This window comes from Saccopteryx leptura, chromosome 2 (assembly GCF_036850995.1).
Source record: "Saccopteryx leptura isolate mSacLep1 chromosome 2, mSacLep1_pri_phased_curated, whole genome shotgun sequence".
NCBI classification, from domain to species: domain Eukaryota; kingdom Metazoa; phylum Chordata; class Mammalia; order Chiroptera; family Emballonuridae; genus Saccopteryx; species Saccopteryx leptura.
This window is the reverse complement of record NC_089504.1, coordinates 244,129,920-244,152,318: the sequence shown is the minus strand read 5'-3', so window position 1 is coordinate 244,152,318 and position 22,399 is coordinate 244,129,920. Positions and strand designations below refer to the sequence as shown.

The 22,399-nt window shown below is 51.6% G+C and overlaps 2 protein-coding genes across 10 annotated transcripts in view; one reads left to right on the top strand and one right to left on the bottom strand.

Annotated features, from left to right (window-relative positions):
* The window catches only part of CUX2 (cut like homeobox 2), a 229,700-nt gene extending 225,968 nt beyond the window's left edge, over positions 1 to 3,732 (top strand). For all 5 annotated transcript variants that reach the window (XM_066370929.1, XM_066370928.1, XM_066370927.1 and 2 more), the window contains one exon: positions 756 to 3,732. In XM_066370929.1, coding sequence (XP_066227026.1) covers positions 756 to 1,557 — 802 coding nt within the window. In that variant the 3' untranslated portion in view covers positions 1,558 to 3,732. The remainder of the gene's footprint in view (positions 1 to 755) is intronic.
* On the bottom strand, positions 1,581 to 18,939 carry PHETA1 (PH domain containing endocytic trafficking adaptor 1). Of its 5 annotated transcripts, none has more exons than XR_010749372.1 (5): positions 18,714 to 18,939; positions 16,242 to 16,380; positions 7,462 to 7,695; positions 6,004 to 6,108; positions 1,581 to 3,394 (listed from the first exon to the last, which is right to left on the bottom strand). XR_010749372.1 is itself a non-coding variant. In XM_066370932.1 (4 exons), exon 4 carries the CDS (start codon positions 14,341 to 14,343, stop codon positions 13,672 to 13,674), a length of 672 nt encoding a protein of 223 aa, XP_066227029.1. In that variant the 5' UTR covers positions 14,344 to 14,379; positions 16,242 to 16,380; positions 17,782 to 17,860; positions 18,714 to 18,939; the 3' UTR covers positions 12,102 to 13,671. The 5 variants fall into 5 exon arrangements, 2 of the variants coding, with proteins under 2 accessions (XP_066227029.1, XP_066227028.1); XR_010749371.1 differs by having other exon boundaries at positions 1,582 to 3,394; positions 6,008 to 6,108; XR_010749373.1 differs by lacking the exon at positions 7,462 to 7,695 and having other exon boundaries at positions 1,873 to 3,394; positions 6,008 to 6,108.
* Between the last annotated feature and the right edge of the window lie 3,460 nt (positions 18,940 to 22,399).

Here is a 22,399-nt window from a genome sequence, read left to right as displayed (position 1 = left end):
TGTACATCAACAACATGTACTTTATTATTAATATAAATGGGCAGAAGGCTACACAGCACTGGAGAAGCTGAGGAAGCCCTGTTGCTTAATGACCTTGGATGAGTCATTTGACCTCTCTGGACCTCATCTGCTACTAGAAAAATAATCACTGGGCTTAGACCCATTTCTGGCCCTTTCTACTCTGAAACATGAAGTAGAAGACTAAGTTCCCCTACACACACCAAAGTAGAAGGCTGTTGAAGTGAAGAGAAAGTGGGTTCTGGACTAGAATATTCAGGGTACCCAGACTCTGGGTCCAGCTCTGCCCCAGTGTGCTGTGGTGATCTGGACCAGTCAGTGTCTGTGCCTCAGTTTCCCCTTCTGGGATGATGTCTAGAAGTCCCGTCAGGAAAGAAGCAGGCAATTGTCACCACAGACTAGATCTGGGTTGCTTTGTAACGGAACTGTCCAATAGAAATACGACGCAAGCCACATGTGTCATTTAATGTTTTCTAGTAGCCACATTTAAAAAAATACTGGCTGTGTGACCTGAAGCAAGTCACTCAACATCTCTGAGCCTTGTTTTCTCCTCAGTGAAGTGGGGATAGTAATAGCACACACCTTGTAGGGTTATGGAGAAGACTTACTGAGATGCTGCATGTGAAGATGCTAAGTGGGTAGTGGGCCCACAGGGAAGAGAGTGGGGTCCGATGCCCTTCCTGGGCAGTGAGTCAAGGGTTAGTCAGTTTCCTGTCTCACTGTCGTCTCTGCCCTAGGTCCCGGATGCGCCGGGAGATGTTGGTGGAGGGGACCCAAGATGAACCAGACCTCGACCCCACTGGAGTTCCTGACATCCTACCACCAGGCCACTCCCACTCAGACCCCAGCCCGCAGAGTCCTGACTCTGAGGCTGAGGACCAGAAGCCCACTGTGAAGGAACTGGGGCTTCAGGAGGGCCCTGGGGAGAGCAGTGCACCCCTGACCACCCAGGACAAGGCCCCAGTGAGGATTAAGCAGGAGCAAACCGAGGACAGTGCTGAGGAGGAGGCAGGCAGCCAGCTCCAGGACTCGGGGGAGCCGGACGAAGGCCAAGGTTCTCCCAGAGAGGTGCATCCAAATGCTGCAGAGCACGACAGACTCCCGCAAGTGGCCCCAGGGCCTCCTCTTCCAAGCGGGACCACCCCAGACTGTCCCTCACTACAGCCCCTCCAGGGGAGCAGGGGCGGAGAGCGGCTTCACCCAGACCCCCTAAGCTTTAAGTCGGCCTCAGAGTCCTCGCGCTGCAGCCTGGAAGTGTCACTGAACTCACCCTCGGCTGCCTCCTCGCCAGGCCTCATGATGTCTGTGTCACCTGTGCCCTCCTCCTCAGCTCCCATCTCCCCCTCCCCGCCTGGCGCGCCCCCTGCCAGAGTGCCGAGTGCCAGCCCCACAGCCGACATGGCTGGGGCCTTGCACCCCAGCGCCAAGGCAAACCCCAACTTGCAGCGGCGGCACGAGAAGATGGCCAACCTGAACAGCATCATCTACCGGCTAGAGAGGGCTGCCAATCGGGAGGAGGCTCTGGAGTGGGAGTTCTGAAGTTGAGAGCAAGGGGCATGCCCAGGTGGTCACCCTCATTCCCACGCCCTCTGCCAGACAGGGCAGGCACCGGAGGGAGGAATTCATCCACCAAAATGTGGACAGCAATGTTATGCCGTTTACGTTTTTTGTTGTAATCCTGGTTCTATAAATTGTGAGTGAGCAGGTGCAGCAGATGCCGCTGCCTCCTCTTCTTGGCGCTCCCACCCCAGGGAGCACCCTCTTCTCCACCCTGGCCTCTCTCCTCAGGAGGCAGAAGCAGAGTGGCACCATGTTTTCATCTGGAAACTCCAGACTCTTTTAGAAAAATAAATAAATATTTATAGACCTCTTTTAGATATTTTAATAAAGGATCCTTTGGAATTTAATCCCAGCCGATGCTGTTTTGATATTACAGAGAGTTATAAAATCAGGATGCTGTCACAACTGTTGCGGAGTATACACTGAAGTTGTGTCGTTTTTGCCACTAGATGAGATTAAAAGAAGGAAATTGTTTAAAGCCATCACAAAACGCTCTAAGACTGACCAAAATTTAGATAACCTTTGAACCGTGCTTTTTTTCCCCCACGTCTGTCTGTGAGACAGCGCATCGCATCACGACTGCCCTTTCAGATGCCGTGCTGAAAAGAGAAAGTCCAGAAGACTCTAAATGCAAACCTCGATGCCGTTGAGGATGTGTTTCATTCTGGTGGTCCGTTCTGCAACCATGCTAACACAGAATGCCCCGTGCCATTGTAAATGTTGTAGAGATGTGGGCTGGGGCTGACTGTCCTAGCAGAGATGTCACGTGGTACAAAACGAACCGCCCCCACTCCCTCTAGTCGGAAACCTGTGGGCCGCAGAGGTCAGAGGTCCATCTCATCCATCACAGACACGATGTGTTTCCAGATCCTTTAGAAAGCCAGGCCTGGGGGCAGGCGACTGGAGGGTGGCACTTGAGCCAGGCTGACCCCATCCCCCAACCTGATTTGTGGCCACAGTGCAGGGACTTTCCCCATTGCTTTCCCAGCGCAGGACTGTGGCTGCCATCCTCCCTTTTTGTGTTTTCAGAAAACCACAGTTAGTCACCCATAAGCATCCAGCTCAGCACCCAGCGCCAAAAAGTAGATTGGTCACCCTGGAGACGCCAGCTCCCTTCTCGCCGTCTCTTTCAAGTGGCCCTGCGGCTGCACCAGGAGGCACCTGCAAGCCCAAGTCTACACAGAACCAGTGAGAAAGTTAAGTTCGCCATGGCGTGGCCTACGACAGACCAGTCTCCAGTCGGCCCTCCTGCCTTCCAATGCATGATCTGGGGAGCAATGGCTCAACCCCCACAACTTAGAGAAGCCTTTTCTCTGCATCTCCATGATTTTTACAGGGGAGAGTCCCCTGTCTGGATGGAACAGCCACCATATTGGTTGTTGAACCTGCCCCCTGTCTTTATTTCTTATCCTTTTTCAAACTCCGTGGGAACGCTGGCTTGGGTGCCTCCCTGGCCGATTCCAGAATGATGAAGAGAAGGTGACCATAAACGGTGCCAGCCCACTGGCCAGGGGGAGAGATGGCAACAGAAGTTTCGAGGATGCTGCCAGCATTTTGAAACCAGGCCAGTGAAACCCAGTGACCAGAGAAGGGACAACTGAGGGCCGTTCCAGAAATCTCAACTCTCATGCACCCAGCCCAGGCTGCAGTCTCCACGCCAATCAACGAAGAACGTGAACCCTGCAGGAAAAATCTCCTTTTCCGTACACCAGGCTATGCATTGAAGAGTTTTCCACTGTATACATTTTTATCCAGATGAAGGTATTTTTATATTTTGACAATAGGAAACAGTGACCAATTTTCAGAGTCATCAAATCTGGAACAAAAAGGACATCTCCTTTTAGTCACCACTGCCCCATTGCAATGAAGACAACCGTGGGGGGGGGGGGGGGGGGACGACACACCACTTTTTACTATTGAAACCCACACACCACTGAAATCCAGGCTTACACATAGACTACGGTCCTTAGAGAACTAAATCTCGCTTTTGTGTGACAGGATTTGATGAAGCACTTAGTATATAGTCTTTTGAACACAGAAATCCTGTTGTACTTAAAGCTAGCGGGCCCATGAACCACTCTGTCGGTGTCACATCCTATAACGGTAAAAACAAGACAAAATCCCACAAAACCATTTCTATGAGATATTGATGAACTTTGTTTAAAATTTAAAAAAAAGAAAAAAAAAACAAGGAACATGTTCTGTAAATGCGTCGCTCAATACAGAATTGTATAATAATGTTTCGGTGTCCAGCTTGCTTTGTTCTGGGGCTGAGGGGTACAAGTTGGGGGTCAGTTCTGGCCCTCAGAGTTGTTTTACAAAATGGTGTTTTTAAAAACTGTTTTTATGAATTAGTTTGCCGCCATGGAAATATGGGGGGGGGGGGGTCACATAAAAATTGCAATTACCAGCTTCCCTGGAAAACCATTAAGATCTGACCATACCAGGCCTGCCTTACAACGTGACAAGAGCCAGCTGATGAGTGGCTGCCCCTTTACATAGGACATGTGCCCGTGATTTGCCTCAGTGCTCACTTGTGCCACCTGTCCAGATCCTGTGGACATCTTGGTGTATAATTGTGCTGTTGGTTTAAGCAAAGAAAGATGGTAGAATTGGAATCCATTTGCTATTCAAGGAGCAAGGTGGAAGCAGGTTAGACTCTGGGGCCTAGGATCAAGGAGCAAAGATCATGCCCTGCCCCCAAATCAGTGGCCACAGGCCATGGCCCTGAGACCAACCATCTTACAGGCTGTGCCCACCTCAGTGGAGTGTGTGAGTGGCAGATGCCTCCAGCCTCCTGAGACCAACACAATGTCACCCCTTTCCCAGCTATAGAACTAGGGCCTCAGTTTCCCCATCTGTAAAATGGGGGTGTCATAGCCACCAGCTCAAAGTTATTATAGGGAATAATCGTGCATGTAAGACACACAAAACTTTGTGGCACTGAAGGGCTCAGTATTGTTAACATGAGTAGGGATTGGGTTCTTCCAACCCATGAGGATGAGTCTCTGTGTATCAAGACTCAGGAGGTTTGTTTTTTCTCAATCAATAATGTCAAGAGCGTCCCGGAAGTGGCATTAAACATTACTCACCCATGAGCCAAAGCCACATGGCATCCCAAGACAGACCTTTCCTCTTTGTCTGGAAACCTTCCGATGGCCCCGGTTTTTCCTCACACCCTTGCAGCGGGAATCTAATGATTAACTACCTCCCCCTTGGTTAGGATAACTAATTGCTCTAAACCCAGCAGGATGGTTCCCTGGATCTGAGTACCCTATCAAGCAGGGGACAGTAGCATCAGCCCTGGCAGTTCCAAGCTAGCCATTAAGGGTAACATTTCAGTTAGGCAAAACCTTAGGTCAGAACTGGAGGGGACAAGGATGGGGTTCAATATTTCAGGGTGTAAAGCCAGACTACGTGGTTTCAACCCCAGCTCCATCTGTTGGAGCCACATGACCTTGGGCAAATGCCTAACCTGCTCTGTGCCTCAGTTTTCCAGCTGTAAAGTGGAGAACGATAGTAATGGCCCCTTAAGAGGTGGTTGGTTTTTTGTTTGGTTTTATTTATTTATTTATTTATTTATTTATTTATTTATTTTTCTGAAGTTGGAAATGGGGAGGCAGTCAGACAGACTCCTGCATGCGCCCAACCGGGATCCACCCGGCATGCCCACCAGGGGGCGATGCTCTGCTCATCTGGGGCAACGCTCTGCTGCAACCAGAGCCATTCTAGTGCCTGAGGCAGAGGCCACAGAGCCATCCTCAGCGCCCAGGCCAACTTTGCTCCAATGGAGCCTTGGCTGCGGGAGGGAAAGAGAGAGACAGAGAGGAAGGAGAACGGGAAGGGTGGAGAAGCAGATGAGCACTTCTGTGTGCCCTGGCCAGGAATTGAACCCGGGACTCCCACACACCAGGCTGACGCTCTACCACTGAGCCAACCGGCCAGGGCAAGAGGTGGTTGTAACAATTCAAATGAAGTCAAGCCAGGGACCAGCCCTTTGGACCCTCAGTTCACAGCTCTGAAGAAGGTCAGATGTTAGAAATCCCCAGGATGTTGCCCCGTGGTGTAGGTCAGGGAAGGGTTGGAGAGGGGAGCCCCATCTGACACACACAAGCCACCTAAGAACCTGTGCAAGTAGGTCCCCTGGGCTGAGAACTAAGGTTCCGTTCTGGGTCATTGACTCTGGTGTTGATGTTGTGTCTGCGGATGCTGCCCACCTGAAGTGGAAAATGTAGCAAAGAAAGAAATATGGAATTTTGAACTAGGGGCTATGGGAGGGCAGGGAGTGGAGAGACAGGAGAAGAATGAGGACGTGGGAAGGCCTTGCAGGAAGAGGCAGGTGTGGGTCAGGATAGGGGAGAACGAGGAGCTGAGTTGGGGGCTATTTGGCAACCATTCATCAGATGATAAATATTTCAGGAGTACCTACTATGTGCTCAGTGCTTCAATGGCAGAAACATTGGGAACCATGAGATCGTGAGTAATGGGGTCAGGAAGGCTTCCTGGAGGAGGGGACATCTCAGCTGACACCTGAAAGACAATAGGAGTTAGAAGAGAAGGGAAAAGAGGAAGGCAGAAGGAATAGCAGGCCACATGTGGGACAGAGACAAGGACACAGGGAAACCAGTGTGAACAAGGGTTCAAGTTGACATGGGGGCAGAGGGAAGGAGATGGACAGGGCCAGATTCTGAAGCCCCTTGGGGCATGGTGGGAACTAGACCTTTTCCTGAGGTCCCTGCAGAGCTCTGAAGATGTGAGGCAGGAAGTTGCTAGGTCAGACTTGTACTTTTAGGAGGTAAGGAGGTTTCATCTGCCTGGGGAGATGGTGGGGCCCAGTCTCACCATAGGCCCTGACCCTCAGACCTCCATGGTCCTTGCTTCCCATTTGTCAACGGAAGAAACACCCAAAACCTGTAGAGGATTTTTTATAAGAATTTGTTTGAGCCAGACTGACGATATTTGCCATGGAACAAGATCTCAAGTGCTCCAAGAAGAACCATTTTGCGGCTTCTTTTATGCATTTGAAATTAAGGAGGGAGTGCACGTGGAGGTGGGAGAAAGCCAGGCAGGGATTAGATCGCGAGGTAGTTAAGACTCTGCTCTCTTGAGGGTTAATATGTTTGGTATGTCAAATAGTGTTAACCTAGGTGCACAGACACAATGGACAAGGCTTGCTTGAAGCAAAGATAAGTGTTTAGTAAAGAAGCTGTATGCCTGGGGCATGACTACCCAACACACCTGCCTAGTTGGGACCGAAGATCAGATCACCCTGTGAGGTCACCCCCCCACACACATATCCCAGCCCTCCTTATCCACGTAATTAAGCAACTTGAATTGCGTCAGCAGCCTTGCTTCCTATCACCTCCTGGTGAATGAAAAAAGCAGACTCCCTAGGCTCATGTCCACTAGGGCAACTATCTAGAGATCATTCTAGAGACCATGCTGTCCATAGCCAAGGGACAGGATGTGTGTTGCTGTAGGAATGGCTTTGTTTGCAGGCAGCCAGGGGGCTGGAGCCACCCCTCTAAACCCAAGAGCAGTGGGTACCGGGCAAGGAACAGCAGCCTGAGTGCCCTTAGCCAGGGAGACTCCTCACCCTGGTGGGTTTCCCCGTCTGCCACAGTGAGTGGGGTGAAACAGTTGATCTCTTTAATGGCTTGTGACCTTCTCTAGGCCGTAAGGGTGTCGTTGTGAAAAGCACTGGCTTTGAACTCGGCCTGGCCTGCTTTTGACTCCACTATCAGGTAATCTAGGGCCCTTCAATGAGACTGTTTTCTCATCTGTAAAATGGGTATGATCCTCATAGTGTCCAACTGTGTCTGGTATCCATTGCTACATAACAACACCAAAACTCAGTGGCCTAAAACAATAAACACTTCTCACAATCTCTTTGGGTCAGGAATTTTGGCATGGCTTCCCTGCATGTTTCCAGCTCCTCCTTCTCTCTTGGGGTTACGAGATTATGCTGTCCGCTGGGGCTGAGGCCAGTTGTAGAGCTAGCAAAAGGCTGCTGGCTGTTGGCGAGTGTCTCTGTGCCCCCACACGTGGGCCTCTGTGTGTCCTCATAACATGGCAGCTTGGCGTGAGCAAGGCAGGGGCTGCAGTGTCTTCTGTGACCTAGAATTGGAAGCCCACGGTCACTTCCACAGTATCCCTGAGGCCACACGGGCCTACGATGATTCAGCTTGGGAGGGGACTGCACAAGGGTGTGGACACCAGGAGGCAGGAAGCTGGTTACCACATTGCCTGATAAGTTTTTTTGAGAATGCACTGAGCATTTCTTAATCTGTGGTCCTAAAATCCCTTGTTTCCTACTCAAAATACAGTTTCCTGGGCCCTGCCCCAAACTTACTGGCCTAGAATTCCTAGAGCTGGGGCCCAGGGGTCTGCATGTTTAATAAATATTTCAGGTGACTAGACATCATAGGTCGAGGTAAATGGTCCTCAGTAGATGGGAGGCCGTTCTAATTTGTTTCATTTTGTTTGGCCCCATGGGGTGTGCGAGGCCCTGGGAAGTGTGCTGACAGAAAGAGAAAATGGGAGTCAGAACAGATATTCACTGGGTGTCTTGGCGTTATCAGGAACTGTTGTGTTGAAAGAAATTGTGATCCACTTAAAGATGTGCAAAGGGTTTAGTGGGGGGACCCAGGGGAAACCTGGAGAAGTTCAAAGGCAAACAGCTCAGCCAGGCTTTGGGGCCCGGCACAATCTGTCTTGACTCGCTCATTCTCTCTCTAAGGCTGCCTGGGACCTAATTTAACCTATTTCCCCAACTCAACATTCCCAGGACCCTGATTGCTTAGCTTGTGTCTCAGGACCATCTCCTGCCCAAGCAGCTGTAGGCAGACAGGGAGGACAGGAGCACGTGAGCCAAGGGGCAGAGGACGCAGTGATTGGTGTCTCTGTGCCAGACCCAGGGGGGACACATGGGAAGCAGACCTGGTCCCCGCTCTGCAGGAGTGCAGTCCAGAGGCCTGGGTGCACTGCCCTGGGGTATCCCAGCCCACAATGAGAGGAGCAAGGACAACAGTGCCCCCTGGACAATGGGGAGAGGGCAGGGCAGTGACCCTGATGGCCAAGTGCTTTCAGAGCTGAACCCGGCGAGGGCAGCCACAACCACGGCCCCAAGGATGGGCAGACCGAGCTAAGACAGCCCTGACCCCTCTCTCAGGAGTGGGTGACTTTTGAAACACGAAGACAAAATCAGTTCACGGGTCCACCTTTTAAAAAGTCTCCATCAGAAAATGCAAAATCAGCAGCTGGGCTTTGAGCAGTTTATTATTTTGCCACCATGGAAGTTTCACTTTGGATGCCACAATTTTAGAAATGGAAACAAGTGGCAGGACCTTCTGTATAACAAAGTTGTGTACGGTGAAGTAAGGTGATCCAGGGAGGGGTTGTGGGGGAGGGGGCTATTGGCACCAGATCTAGCCCCAGAGTAGGGACAGAACAGCCCCATGTAGGCACACACAAGGTACAGGGCCAGAAGTAAGTACAGGGGAGTACTACTCTGAATATTTGTTCACTCTTTTAAAACAGGAGAGATGGAAGGCTTCCAGAGAAAAGATGAGAAGCAGTGGCCCCTTGACTGTTCCAGGGAATCCCTTTTCCCCCCTAATCTTTACCCCACTGGGCCGACAGCAGTGGGTCAACCATAGCCGTACTCCTTAGAGGGAGCAGCTACGGTCTCTCTAGCTTATCCATTAGGAAGCTTCTGGCTGCAAATCATAAATGGTCTCCCTTAAAGCTTTATACAAGGCCATTTATTAACTCAAATAACAAGCCGGCCAGAGGTAGGACTGATTCAGAAGTTCAAGGATATTTTCAGGTGCACGCTAAACTCAGCAGGAGATATACTTTATCCTTAGAGTGTCCTATTTCATGATCACAAGATAGCTGCCACAACTCCAGGCATTAGACATAACTTCACCCCCAGAAAACCATGAAGAGCAGCATAACTGATTGAATCTGACTAATCTCTTAGGGTGGATGGGTGTTGCAGCAGCCAGCACATAATCTCTGGCCTGACTGCCCCTCTGCAAGTTCTCACTCTCTGCCCCAAGGGCTTCCCAAAATGTTCCTTCTGAATGCATACAATATCCTCCAGACTGGTTAGGGGAAGACAATCTTCTCTATTTTGTCATGCTCCTGGGATGTTTTAGCCCTTAGACATGTGCCCTGAACATGTCCCCTGGGTCCAGAGGAAACACTGACATATTAGCAGGTGGTTGCTCAACTTAGGTCTTGACTGCTTGTCTCCCCCTCCGCGTTTCAGTTGAATTCATGGTCCAGTCCTAGGGAGCCCAGCAGGTGGCCCTGCCTCTTGAAGCTAGCCGTCTCTCTTCTGCTGTTTCCCCCATTCTCTGTACTGGCTTGGCTGTGGTCACAAGTGCCAGAGACAGTCCTCTGACTCAGCCTGTGTGGGGAGCCACTTCCCCCACCCCCACCGGTCTGCAGTGGTCCCAGGAGAGGTGGAAGGAATTATTCAGCATGCCCTGGCTGCTCACGAGTGGCATGATTCCCTGACCTTGATTTTTTTCGTTTCTTGTTCTTGTACTTGTTCCATGGACTGAGAACTGTAGGTTGCTTATCCTAAACCACATTTTCCTGAATGTGCATGGTTTTTCCAGGCTGACAAGACATGTGACCCAAGTTCTGAATCCACATTAGGGAACCTAGGGCAGGCATGCCCAACAGTTTTTGCCCCCAGGCCAGATTAGAAAGAAAACTTTTTTCACGGGCTGGATGAAATATTAAAATTAAGAAATGTTAAATACAAAAACAATTCATTTAAGTAAACAAAATTTTATTATGTAATTTGTTTATGAATAAATGTGAGTGAAAAAATTTAATATACAATATTTTAATAAAAATATATTTTAAAAAATATAATTACATACTGTATAAATATCCAAACTATATCAGAATCAATCAAAACAATATTTAATTAATAGAATGAGCTTGAAGGGGTTATATCGCAAATAAAACAATTATTTTGTTTTACAAACAGCCTGGACACGTTTTCAGTTATCAACTGCAGCTATTGTCTATGCTACAATGCCACTTGATTCAGCACACTTGATCACAAAAATAACGAAGTGTTTGACCTTAGGTGCGCACTGGCAAACTCCACCTAAAAAAATGTGGGTTTCACATCGCCGCTAAATGTCAAACAGTTCGTATCGAGTACAGACGACTACAAAAGTTGTAAATCTTTATAATGGAATTTTTTAAAAAAATAAAGAAGTATTGCAAATCCATTCGACCAATTATTGGAAGTTAACCCTAGTTAGTCACACGTGGAATTCTTTTCCGCGTATCACTATCTTCTTTAATATCTCGATTTCCAATAATCAAAGATGCTTCCACTTCTGAGTAGATGAGATTTTAAAGTAGTGGAGAATATTAAAAATTTAATCGTGGGCGCATAAACTCATTACACAGGCTGGATACAGCCCGCGGGCTGTATGTTGGCCATATCTGACCTAGGGCCTCATCCATCATGCCCGGTGACCTTGGGCCAGCCCCGTCCCATCTGTGAATTCCCCATTAGCCCAGCAAACACTCAGTGAGTGAGGTAGCAGACGGCATGTGAGCCCCCACCATCCATGCCGGATCATGGCAGATACTGCTACAACTGCATGGTCTTTCCGCCTGGACTGTCATTGGTGCCCGAATCCTAACTGCAGCCCCGGCCAGCCCCGGGAATTGATCAAATAAGAGCTAGGTTTTGACTCTTCCATTTGCCATTCTTAAGTCCCTCCCAAGTCAGGCCTCCGGCTCACAGCAAACTTCTGTGCTCACCTTCCCTTGGGCTTCTCTCCCCTCCGAAGAGGAACTTCCGGCTCTGTTTCCCTGTATTTCTTGGGAAGGCTTTGGCCTTCCTCCTCAGGGTTTCAGAGGTTACGTTCCTGCTCTGGCACTTTGCAGCTGTGGGAACATGGCAGCTTTCTTAACCTCTGTGAGCCTCAGTTTCCTCATCTCCCAGAAGAGGTGGTTGAGAACGTGCGGGCAGGGCATCGGCGTGGGGCCGCTCAGCACACACCGGTCACTTCTCCTGCAGGGCCTGGCCCTGGCTCTGCCAGGCAAACCAACCCAGGGTTTTGATGAGAAAAATGACACAACCAGCCACTGCTTGATAAACTTTTATTTTACTTTAGCCGCCCCCCACACACCCAACTTTGGAGGCAGCCTGACCCCATCTTGTGCTTTTGGGGAGGAGGAGGGGGAGTACGGGCAATCCCCACTGGCCTCCCAGGGAAACCAGGGCACTGTACCTTTAGATCTTGTAAACCTGCACAAGGATGGGGCCAACACCTCATCCCACCAGCTGGGTCTGGCCATGACATGGGCTCTGGGCAGCTCCTAACACCCCTGGAGACCCAGAGACTGTGGACAAGAGCCACTGTCCCCGCCCCCACTGCCCAGGACTTGGGAAAGAGGGGGACAGGAAGTGTACCAAGGCCCCAGAGGCACCTGTCACAGATCGAGGTTTGCCTGCAGAAGGCAAAGAACAGGGTGAGATTCTTGAGGTGCCTTTGTCTCCAGCCAAGATTCCTGGCCCTCTCCCTGGGGGCATGCCAACTGTCCTCGCTCACCCCGACCCAGCCAAGCTGAGAGCCAGGCACACTTCTCTTCCCAGCAGCCAGCAAGAAACAGAAGTAGTGGTAAAGGCAAGTTTTGTTGCTTAAAAAAAACAAAAACCAAACAAACAAAAACACACACACACAAACAAAACAAAAACCAATACCCTAAATATTAAAAGTTATATTAAAACAGAAGCCCCAGTCAACTGAGCCAGCAGTGAGCTGGTGGTTGTAGACACACAGACAGCCCCCCATCCTTCCCGGAACTCCAGGGTCTCTAAAGACTGCAGGAAGGGGCTTAGGGCCAAGTCTGTCAGTCTGGGAAATAAAGGTTGGGGTAGATGTCCTCAGGGGTTCCCTAGTGTGGGGCACTGAGAACTGTAAACATGACCCAGTTTCAGGGCAGGAGGTGTCCCAGCCCCCAGACTTTCCCTGGATGGAGGACACCACCTGGCGATGAGAACAGTGAAACAGTCAGCCTCCCAATGGCAATACTGGGGGTGGGAGGGGCTGGGCTGTGGTGGGGGAGGGGACTCCAGAAGGCTAGCTTCACAGCGCTTCTTGGCCCCTACCAGATCAGCACCTGGGCACCTTCTGAGCAGTGAGTCAGCTCGGGGCCACTCCTCCTTAGTGAAACCTGCTGGAAAGTCAGCTCAGGCCACGGCTACCCAGCCAGACGGGACAAGGTCAGGGGAGCTCCCAAGAGACCTCGTCCCAGGCAGCGGTAGGAGAGCTGGCGCTGGGACAGGGGACTGATGATGTGGTCAAGGATGGTCAGGAGTGTGTGAGAGCCACCCGGGAACCCAGACATGGCCCAAAGCCAGAGGGTTGCTGCTGCACCAGGAGCACCACCTGGAGGCCTGGCAGAAGCCCAGGGTGAGGTCCTGCCTGGCCCCACTCCAGGCTCAGAGCTCTCGGAACCAGGCAATCTCACCATACCGGTTACACATTAAACTGCTGCCATCTTGTGCACCTACTGCTGCTGGGAGCAGGCAGGCAGGTGGCCTATGGCCAGGCCAGCTTCCTGGCAGCAAAAGGAGGTCAGGCCCAGCCTGGTGTGGCACACCCAAGCCTTCTCTCTGTCCACATCAAGGCCTCGTCAGGGACCAGGGCTGGCTGGGCACCTGCATTCGGGCCACAGACCCAGACCCTCACCAGGTCCTGACCTCGGCAGCCAGGACCCAATGCCAGCAGCAGGCCTTTGCTGGGTGATCTGGGCTGGGCCTGGGGCTAGAGTTCCTTCAAAGCCAGCCCTCCAGCCTCTGAGGCCCAGCCAGGGTGGGTATCCCTTAGCAGGAGGCACAGTGGCCTCCTTGGAGTCCTGGGGCGCCCCTCACAATCCAGCATCTTCTCGGAGCTTAAGTCCCTGGAAGGAGGCCACACAGGGGCCTGTTTTCCTCGGACTGGACCAGGGTTACCCTCAGGACCAGGCCCGGGGCTCTCAGAGCTGGGCCTGTCACAGCAGGCCTAGGACTAGAGTCACTCAGATTCAGGACATCCGGGGACGTCAGGGCTGAGCCCGGCCCCGGAGCCACTGGCTCCGCAGCGCCCTGACCTCCTGCCCGTACCACTCGTGCAGCTGGGTGAACGAGGCCGAGTCCAGGGGCCCGTTGGGCGCCGAGGCTCGCCGGCGCGGGGGCAGAGGTGGGGGCTCCGGGCCAGGCTGAGCCCTGGAGGGGGTGGCCGTACAGGCGGCGGGGGACTCGGCGCTCCAGACGGCGCAGCCGTTCTCCTTGGGCGGGAGCACGCGGGGCCGGCGCGGCGGCGGCGGCGGGCAGCCCCCCGCCCGCATGGCGGCCAGTTGCTGCTCCAGCTCGCGCACCACCAGCCGCAGGTAGTCGAAGCTGGCCCGGGACAGTGCCTTCACCCAGCCCTCCATGGCCGCCTGGCTCTCGGCAGCCAGGATGTAGGTGCGGGCCCGGGCCCCGGCGAAGCGCACGGCGAAGGCGAACTCCTCAGCAGCCTCCACCAGCTCCACGGTGCAGCCCTCCAGGATGATGACGCCCACGGGCTCGCGGCTGGCTGGGTCCTCGAAGTAGAAGAGCATGTTGCCGCGCAGCACGAACCAGCGCCGGTGGTAGGCCGCGTGCCGGCCACCCTTCTTGTACAGGAAGCCGGCGTTATCCACCGGGGCATCGCAGGTGGCGTAAAAGGCCAGGCTGCGCTCGTTCAGCTTCATGGTGGCCGGACGGGATGCGATGGTGGGGGGCGGGGCCTGTGCCACACCAGGTCAGCTGTCACTCACACGGCCACTGCCCCCCGGGTCATCCTGCACCTCACCCTGACTTCCCAGCCGCCCTCGGGTGCCACAACACTCAATACCCTTCTTTCACAAATAAAGAAACTGAGGCTCAAGGAGCGGAAGGCGCCGGCCCAGGCGCACACAGCTCTTCAGGGGCAGAGCCAGGACTCACGGCCGGGTCTGACTCAAACCCGGACCTCAGAGCCGCACTCATAACCCTCTTGCATCCTCCTCCCCAAAATAACATTGGGGACTCCTCCGGCATGCCAAGCATTTTCTATATCTTAACTCATCTTGCAACAAACCTTAGTTGGCAGAGACTAGCCTGATCCCCATTTAACAGATGGGGAACCAAAGCAGAGAGGTTATCCAAGATCACAAAGCAAGTGGGGCAGAGCTGAAATTCAAACCCAGGTCTCGGTTTTCAGACACTGTGTTTCCATTGTCCCCAAGGGCCAGATGGGCTGAGCTTTTGTGGTCCCTCCCAGGCCTCAGCTCACATTTCATAACTCAGCTTTGATTTGCCTGTCTGTGAAATGAACCTACTTCAGTGGGTTGTAGGGACTCCATGCATCAAATATCTATTCGGCACCCACTGTGTGCCAGGCTCTGTTCTAGACTAGGATACAGCAGTACACAAGATGGAGAGGGTTCTGCTCTTGTGGTGCTAACGTGCTAGTGGCAAGTGAAGGGGGCAGAAAAGTAACAGAAAAAAAGGAGTCTGCCCAATGGTCTGGTCTTCAGTGCTGTGGAAAATCTAATATGGAGAAGGGGCTCAGGAGTGTTGGGGACAAGAAGAGTGATTTTAATGGTAGAGGGGGGTCAGGAAAGGTTGTACTGAGGTGGCATTTGAGCAGAGACCTGAAGGAGGTGAGGGAAGGAGGCCCTGGGACATGCCAGGCAAAGGAAATAGCATGTGCAAAGGCCCTGAAATGGGAACCTGCTCTGTGCCCGAGAAACAGCCAGGAGGCCAGTGATCCTGGAGCAGAATGAAGGGGAGGGGTGGTAGAGGCAGTCAGACAGACAGAAAAGACTGCGGTGAAACAATCTAAAAAAAAGGCCCAATGCTTGGCCCATGGTTAGAGGAAGGGGATGAAGAGAGATCATCGCGTACTCGAAGCAGGAGAATCTAACTATGCACTTAGCTCAGTGGTTTTATCCATCTTCCCCAAGGAGCACAAGATGGGGCAACACTGGCCAGGTAGTTGTTATTGTAGTTATTGGAAGGTGATACGTGGGCCCCTAATGCGACCACAACTTCCCTTGGGATTTCCCACAGCCATTAGGAGGACCTACCTTGTGCTCCTGCTTCATAGCCTCACTCTATATAAGACAGTAGCTACATTTTTTAAGAGACAAAGTATGTGAAGTCCCTGGAATGCAGTAAGTGCTCAATGTTTATTCCCCAGCCTGGGTGGTGCCTTGCTCGGGGCCTGGAGGAATGAGGTATGGGTGGTAGCTCTCCAGAGAACAGTTCAACCTGACCCAGGGTGGAGGGGACGACTGCTCCCAACTGAATCCACCTCATCTCACCTGCCTATGCAGTCAGAGATGCCTTTCTGGAAGAGGCATCACAAGCTGAGATTTCATAGCTGAGGTCAGCCTGTCCTGACCTAGCAGCCAGGCCAAAGCCAGAAGAATCAGGGTGTTTAATCCCTGTTCTGCCTCCCTGAACTGTGTGACCTCAGACACAGGCTGCCCTTCTCTGAGCCTCAGTTTCTTTTCTCTGCAAAGTAGGACTCATGCATTTTCCCCATAGCCCAATAACTCCATGTGGACCCCAGCCCCATTTCTCACAGGAACCATACACTGTACTTGTCCCACTTCCCTCTTACCTCTCAGGCCACCGCTCGCCTCCCTGCCCTCTGCCCAAGTCTGCTCTTGGCTTGCTCTTCTCTGGGTTCAAATGTCAGCTTTGTAGTTTCCAGGCTGTGTGACCTAGGGCAAGCATTAAGCCTCTCTGGGCCTCTATTTCTGTAGAATGAGATCATAAAAGCACCTAAGTCAGGGCTGTGGTGACAATGACACAGTGATTACATGGATGATGCTGAGCATAGTGCCAGGCACACAGTATGTGCTCAGCAGTAGTAGCTTTTGACATTATTCTCGGCCTCCCCAAATGCACTCTGTCTCAGTAGATCATTGCCTTTGGCTTCTCCCTCACCCTGACTCTGACCACATCAAACCCACCGGACCCCCTCCAACCTATTCCAAATCAATGGCCTAACCTCTACTCACTGAAGCCTCTCCATTCTAGTTTCCCATCATCACTCCCCTGGAGGGCTTAAGTAGCCTCTTCAGGGGTCTCCCCACCTCCACCCTTGCCCCATCCCTGTCCATGTTCTTCAGGGTAAGAGCCAAACTCCTTCTTAGGCTCCTTCCCTGGCCCCGCTGAAATCCATTCCCCACGAAAGATCTTGATTAAAACTAAGTCTAACCACAACCCTCCACCACTCCAAACCCTCCATTGTTCCCTACTTCTCAGTATAAAATGCAGTCCTCCCGAGCCTCCCAAGTCCCCTTCACCTTCCCCTTTCCTCCTTGCTCACTCAGCTTCAGCCGCCCCACACTTCTTGCTGTTCCTCAAACATGTGAGGCATATTCCCACCTCTGGGCCTTATCCCTGGCTGTTCCCTCTGCCTAGAATGCCCTTCCCAGATCTTCACATGGCGGACTCCTCATCCTTCAGCCTCAGCTTGCCCACCACCTCCTCAGGAAAGCAGCCCCTGACCACCTTACACAAGAAACTCCCCCACTGTCTCGTACCGCAACTGGAAACCACCTGGGTCATCTTTGCCTGCTCTAGGACAGCAGGTTTTTGTTTTGTTTTGTCTGAATTCCAGAGTGTGGCATGTAGCTGGTACTCAAATAACTGTAGAATGAGTCAGACAATCACCTACTTAAACCTTTCAGCAAGCAGCTCCATGAGGTATCTGTTCCCTGTTCCACATTAATAGATGTGGAAACAGAGACAGAGTGGTTAGTATTTGCCCAAAGGTACAGTGCTGTGCCCAGAACCACATGCTCTAGGCAACGGACTTATCCTGGGGTCTCCCATCCCCATAAAGGCCAAAGAAAGAGCAATTTCCCTCATGCTCAGCACCCTCCTCCCCTCAGCCCCAAATGGGGCCAGGCAGGCCCAAGGTCACCGGTGACACAGGAACTGCTCCACTCATGGCCCCTGCTTCTTCCAGCTCCAGCAAGAACGAGGTAGGCAGGGCTCCAGCCTCTGGGAGAGCCTGGTCCCTGGCTAATCTCCCCACACTCCTGTACTTTCTAAGTTCAGAGTCCACGACTGTTGATTCAACAGCCCATGGCTAAGCAGAAAGCTGTTGGGGGACTGGCCCTTCCCTGGTCCCAAGGCCAAGTTCTCACCTGGACCAGTCCAGGCTGGAGAGTCATAAGAAAGTTACTCCACTTTTCCAAGCCTCAGTTTCCTCATCTGTCAAATAGGCTGTGGATTCAATAAGCAAAAATGAGAAAAGCCCGCTGGCCAACTCTGAGACAGACACCAAAAATACTGCCTCCGTGAGTGGGAGTTTTCCCAGCCTTGTCTATAGAATGAGAACATTAACATCCCTCCCTCTGGGAAGGGCTGAATGAATTAATCCTGAAAAGCCATTTTGCAAAATGCTTAACAGGTAGTGGGCACTCAGGAAAGCCATCCAAAAGGCAATTAATCAGCTCAAGGCCTCCAGGGACACAGCTAGCCCAGAATCCTAGACACGGGAGAAACGGAGGCATGGCATTTTGGCACTTAATCCAAGGAAAGAAACCACACCACAGGTCCTGTGGTTGAATCCAGCTGCCACAAGTGTCCCCTAGTAGCGGGCATGAGGGAGAGGGTGTGGCAAGTCCAGGCATTAAAAGATGTGCTGGAAGCCCTGGAGCGGGGGCCACAGGGACGCCAGGGCACCCGCCTCGGGCTAGAGGCAGCCCCGCTGCCCCTGCAGAGGCTGGGTCTCCAGGTCCCGCCCTGCTCCTAGCAGCCCTCTGTCCCTTTGTGTGCCCTGTGGGGAGCTCTCTGGAGTTTCCCAAAGGTCAGCCAGAGCCCCGGATGGGGTGGGCAACAGCAAAATGTGGATGCCAAGTGGGGGGCTGGTCTCCAGAGTTCCCCCAGCGGCAGAGGCGCCTCGTGGGGGGTAGGGGTCATCGGCCAAGTTCGCCCCAAGCAGCTGGGGTCTCTAACGGGGAAATCACTACCGACGTGTAATCGCAAACAGGCAGATCCCCAGCGAGGTCTCTCCCGCCGGCCGCGGGACCCCAAGGCCCACGGCGGCCCGGTCCCCCGTCCCGGCTGGCCTTACCTCGCGGCGCGGCCTAGGGCGGCGGCGGCGGGACGGGCGGCGCGAGGCCGGAGGGCAGCCCGGCCATGGCCCGGGACTCGCTCGCTCGGCGGCGGCCGCAGCCGCGGCGCTTTGTCTCCCGGACGCGCTGGCTGGCGCAGCCGCGGGAGAACCGGGCTAGGATGGAGGAGGCGGGGGCCGCAGGACTGTCCGCCACCCGCGGGCGCGCCCCTTTAGCCCCCGCGCTATCCCGCCCCCGGATTGGCCGGCCCCGACCCGCCACGCCCCCGGGTTCTCCACGCATCCTGTGGGCTCGTCCCTGAAACCACCCTTAAAGGGACCGCGACGCGTGCGCGAGTCTTCGTGCTGGATCCCAGGAAAGAGAACTGGATCCCTCAGAGGTAGCCGGTTCCCAGGGATAAGGACAGACGGAGCATTCGCCCCGAGGCAGCCTCGGGGACCAGAGCATGGGGGGACGGGAGGGTGGTACCAGGGCGGGACCAGTCACTGAAGCCCTAGGGCTGAATCCGAGCCCCTCCCTAGCGTGGGTTGCCAGATTTAGGAAATTTAACGCCCCACTACATTGAAAAATAACTCTAAATGCTGGAAATTTGTGATTTATTGAAAAGAAAAAAGAACAACAGAATACAGGACATTTCTGGAGTTCTGACAGAGTCAATAGAAGTCTGTACTATTTGTACAGGTCGGCTGTCAACCCTACCCCTTGACCCAGGGGAAGAGGGAAAGTTCTGGAGGGCCTTACAGAAACGCTGCACTCCTCTAAGCCTCAGTTTCCTCATCTGTAAAATAAGCACAATCATGGTATATAAAGTTCATGACACAGAGTAGGTGCTCTCAGCAAATAGCAATTTCTGTTCTTTTTGTTCTGCACAAAATAACGCAGACCACCTCCTTGGACTCCTATTTTACCTCCTGCTCTTGCTGCGGCCTCCCCGTCACTTAATCACTGTCCAGTCCTGGCCTGAGGGCCAGGGAGAAACAGAATGGATTAGAATCATCTATTCATTCTACAGCCTCTCACTAAGTGACTCCTGTGTGCCAGGCACTGTTCTGAACTCATCAACAAGTCAAACAAATAAGATGAGTTATGCAAGTGATTCATGCTAGGAGGACTATTGACTATGGCAGTGGGCTAGAAAGACTTGTAGTGCACTTGTAAGCAAGATGGTGGGTCAGGGAGTGCTTCTCTGAGGAGCAGGGACCTGAAGGAAGTAAAGGAGGGAGCCATGTAGATATAGATATCTGGGGGAAGGGTGTACCAGGCAGAAGGAACAGTAAGTGCAGAGGTCCTGAGGTGGGACCATCCCAAGCATGTTTGAATGAAGAGGCCAATGAGGCTGCAGCCAAGTTAGCAAGTAGGAGAATAGTAGGAAATTAGGTCAGACAGTATTGGCAAAGCCAGGTTGCTTAGGGACTACTGGGTCATGGGACAGATTTTGCCTTCTAGAGGTGGAGAGAGATAGATAACTGATGATATCTGATATCAGCTGAACCCCTGGATCCAACTATACCTGATGTTGCATTAATCCTCTGGCAGAAAAGGCAAGCTGGAATTTCCCCAAATCTAGATGTTCACCACATAAAGAAAATGCCCAGCCCTGGCCGGATAGCTCAATTGGTTAGAGCATCATCCCGATATGCAAAGGTTGGGGGTTCAAACCCCAGTTAGGATACAGGAACGGATCAATGTTTCTATTTCTCTCTCCCTTCCTCTCTCTCTAAAATCAATCAATACATTTTAAAAAATAAAATAAAATGCCCAGAACATGGATATTTAGTCCTTGATATGGGGGAAGTTTTCCAGAGGTCTGAGTCTTGGCTTTCAGATCCCCACTTGCTGGAGCCAAGGGTTAACATAGGTGAAAGAGGCAGCTTTTGGAGAGCAGGAGCCTAGCTTTTCTTTTTTGTTTTTCTTTGAGTCTTTTTTATTTCAATTGAGGTAAAATTTACATTTAAGAAATTAACCATTTTGCCTAACCTGTGGTGGCGCAGTGGATAGCGCATCAACCTGGAATGCTGAGGTTGCCAGTTCAAAACCCTGGGCTTGCCTGATCAAGGCACATATGAGAAACAACCAATGAACAACTAAAGTGAAGAAATTAACCATTTTAATGTGAACATGATGTATGACATGTTGACTGTAGTCAGTAACACTATATTGAATAATTGAAATGTGCTGAGAGAATAAAACTTAAAGGTTCTCTCTCAACACACACACACAAATATATTTATATATACTGCATAAATATGTGAGGTGATGGTTGTGTTACTCAACTAGATGGAGGAGTCTTTTCATAATGTATATGTATTTCAAATCACCATAATGTATACTCTAAGTATTTTACAACTTGTCAATTTTATTTCAATAAAGCTGAAAATAAAAGAGAAAAAAAGATGCCACTCCCAAATTTAAAAAATAACCAGCAAAAAATAAAAAATAAGTAAGTGAATTTTAAAAGTACATTCACAATGTTGTGAAACTACCGTTTCTGTCTAGTTCTAAAACATTTCTATCCCTTCAAAGTAAAACCCCACATCCATTAGTAGTTACTACTCTCTGTCTGTGGGGATTTACCTGTTTGGGACCTTTCATACAAATGACTCATGCCATATTTGTCCTTTGTGACTGGCCTCTTTTGCCATGTTCCCAAGGTTCACCCATGGTATACAGCAGGTGTCAGTGCCCCCTTCCTGTGTGGCTGAGTCATATTGTATTGTATGCGCGGACCATATTTTGTGTATCTTTCATCCCTTAATAGACATTATTAGTTCCCATCTTCTGGCTACTGTGACTAGCACTGTAGAGGGCTGTAAAAGAGACAGTCATTCAGAAGGACTGGAGCCTGACCAGGTGGTGGCGCACTGGATAGAGCGTCGGACTGGGATGCAGAGGACCCAGGTTCGAAACCCTGAGGTCACCAGCTTGAGCGTGGGTTCATCTGTTTTGAGCAAAGCTCACCAGGTTGGACCCAAGGTCACTGGCTTGAGCAAGGGGTTTCTCAGTCTGCTGTAGCCCCACGGTCAAGGCACATATGAGAAAGCAGTCAATGAACAACTAAGGTGTCGCAACGAAAAACTAATGATTGATGCTTCTCATCTCTCTCCATTCCTGTCTGTCTGTCCCTATCCATCTGACTCTCTCTCTCTCTGCCTCTGTAAAAAAAAAAAAAAAAAAAAAGGACTGGAGAGGGGAATCTGGGAACTAGAACTAGGTCGTGGCTACCATCCAAGTCCAGATGATTTTACCTCCAAATCACATCTCGACTTTGTCACATCTCCATTTCTGCCGCCACTTCCCCATCCAGGCCACCACCCTATCTCGCCAGGTCGGGGGTGCAGTAACCTTCTCTCAGGCCTCCTTTTGTCACTCCAGCCCCTGAACCCCCTAAATCCATTCTCCATGGAGAGATTCTAGTAAAACTTAAGTCAAATCAAATTATGGCACTCTCATGGAAAGCCAGAGCCTTTCCATGGCTCCCCATTGCCTCAGGAGTAGGTCCAGACCCCTTCCTGTGAGAGACGAGGCTGTACTTGACCTGGCCTCTGCCCACCCCTCCAGCCTCTTTACAGTTTCCTATCCCCACTCCCTCAGCCCTGGCCACCTGCCTTCCCTCTGTTCCTAGAATGCACCATCCTCTGAAACTTTACACATGCTGGTCCTTTCCAGGCTCATCCTTCAAGCCTTC

What these genes read in the sequence shown, in the direction of transcription:
- PHETA1 (XM_066370932.1), bottom strand. Translation starts at nt 14,343, where the DNA reads ATGAAGCTGAACGAGCGCAGCCTGGCCTTTTACGCCACCTGCGATGCC.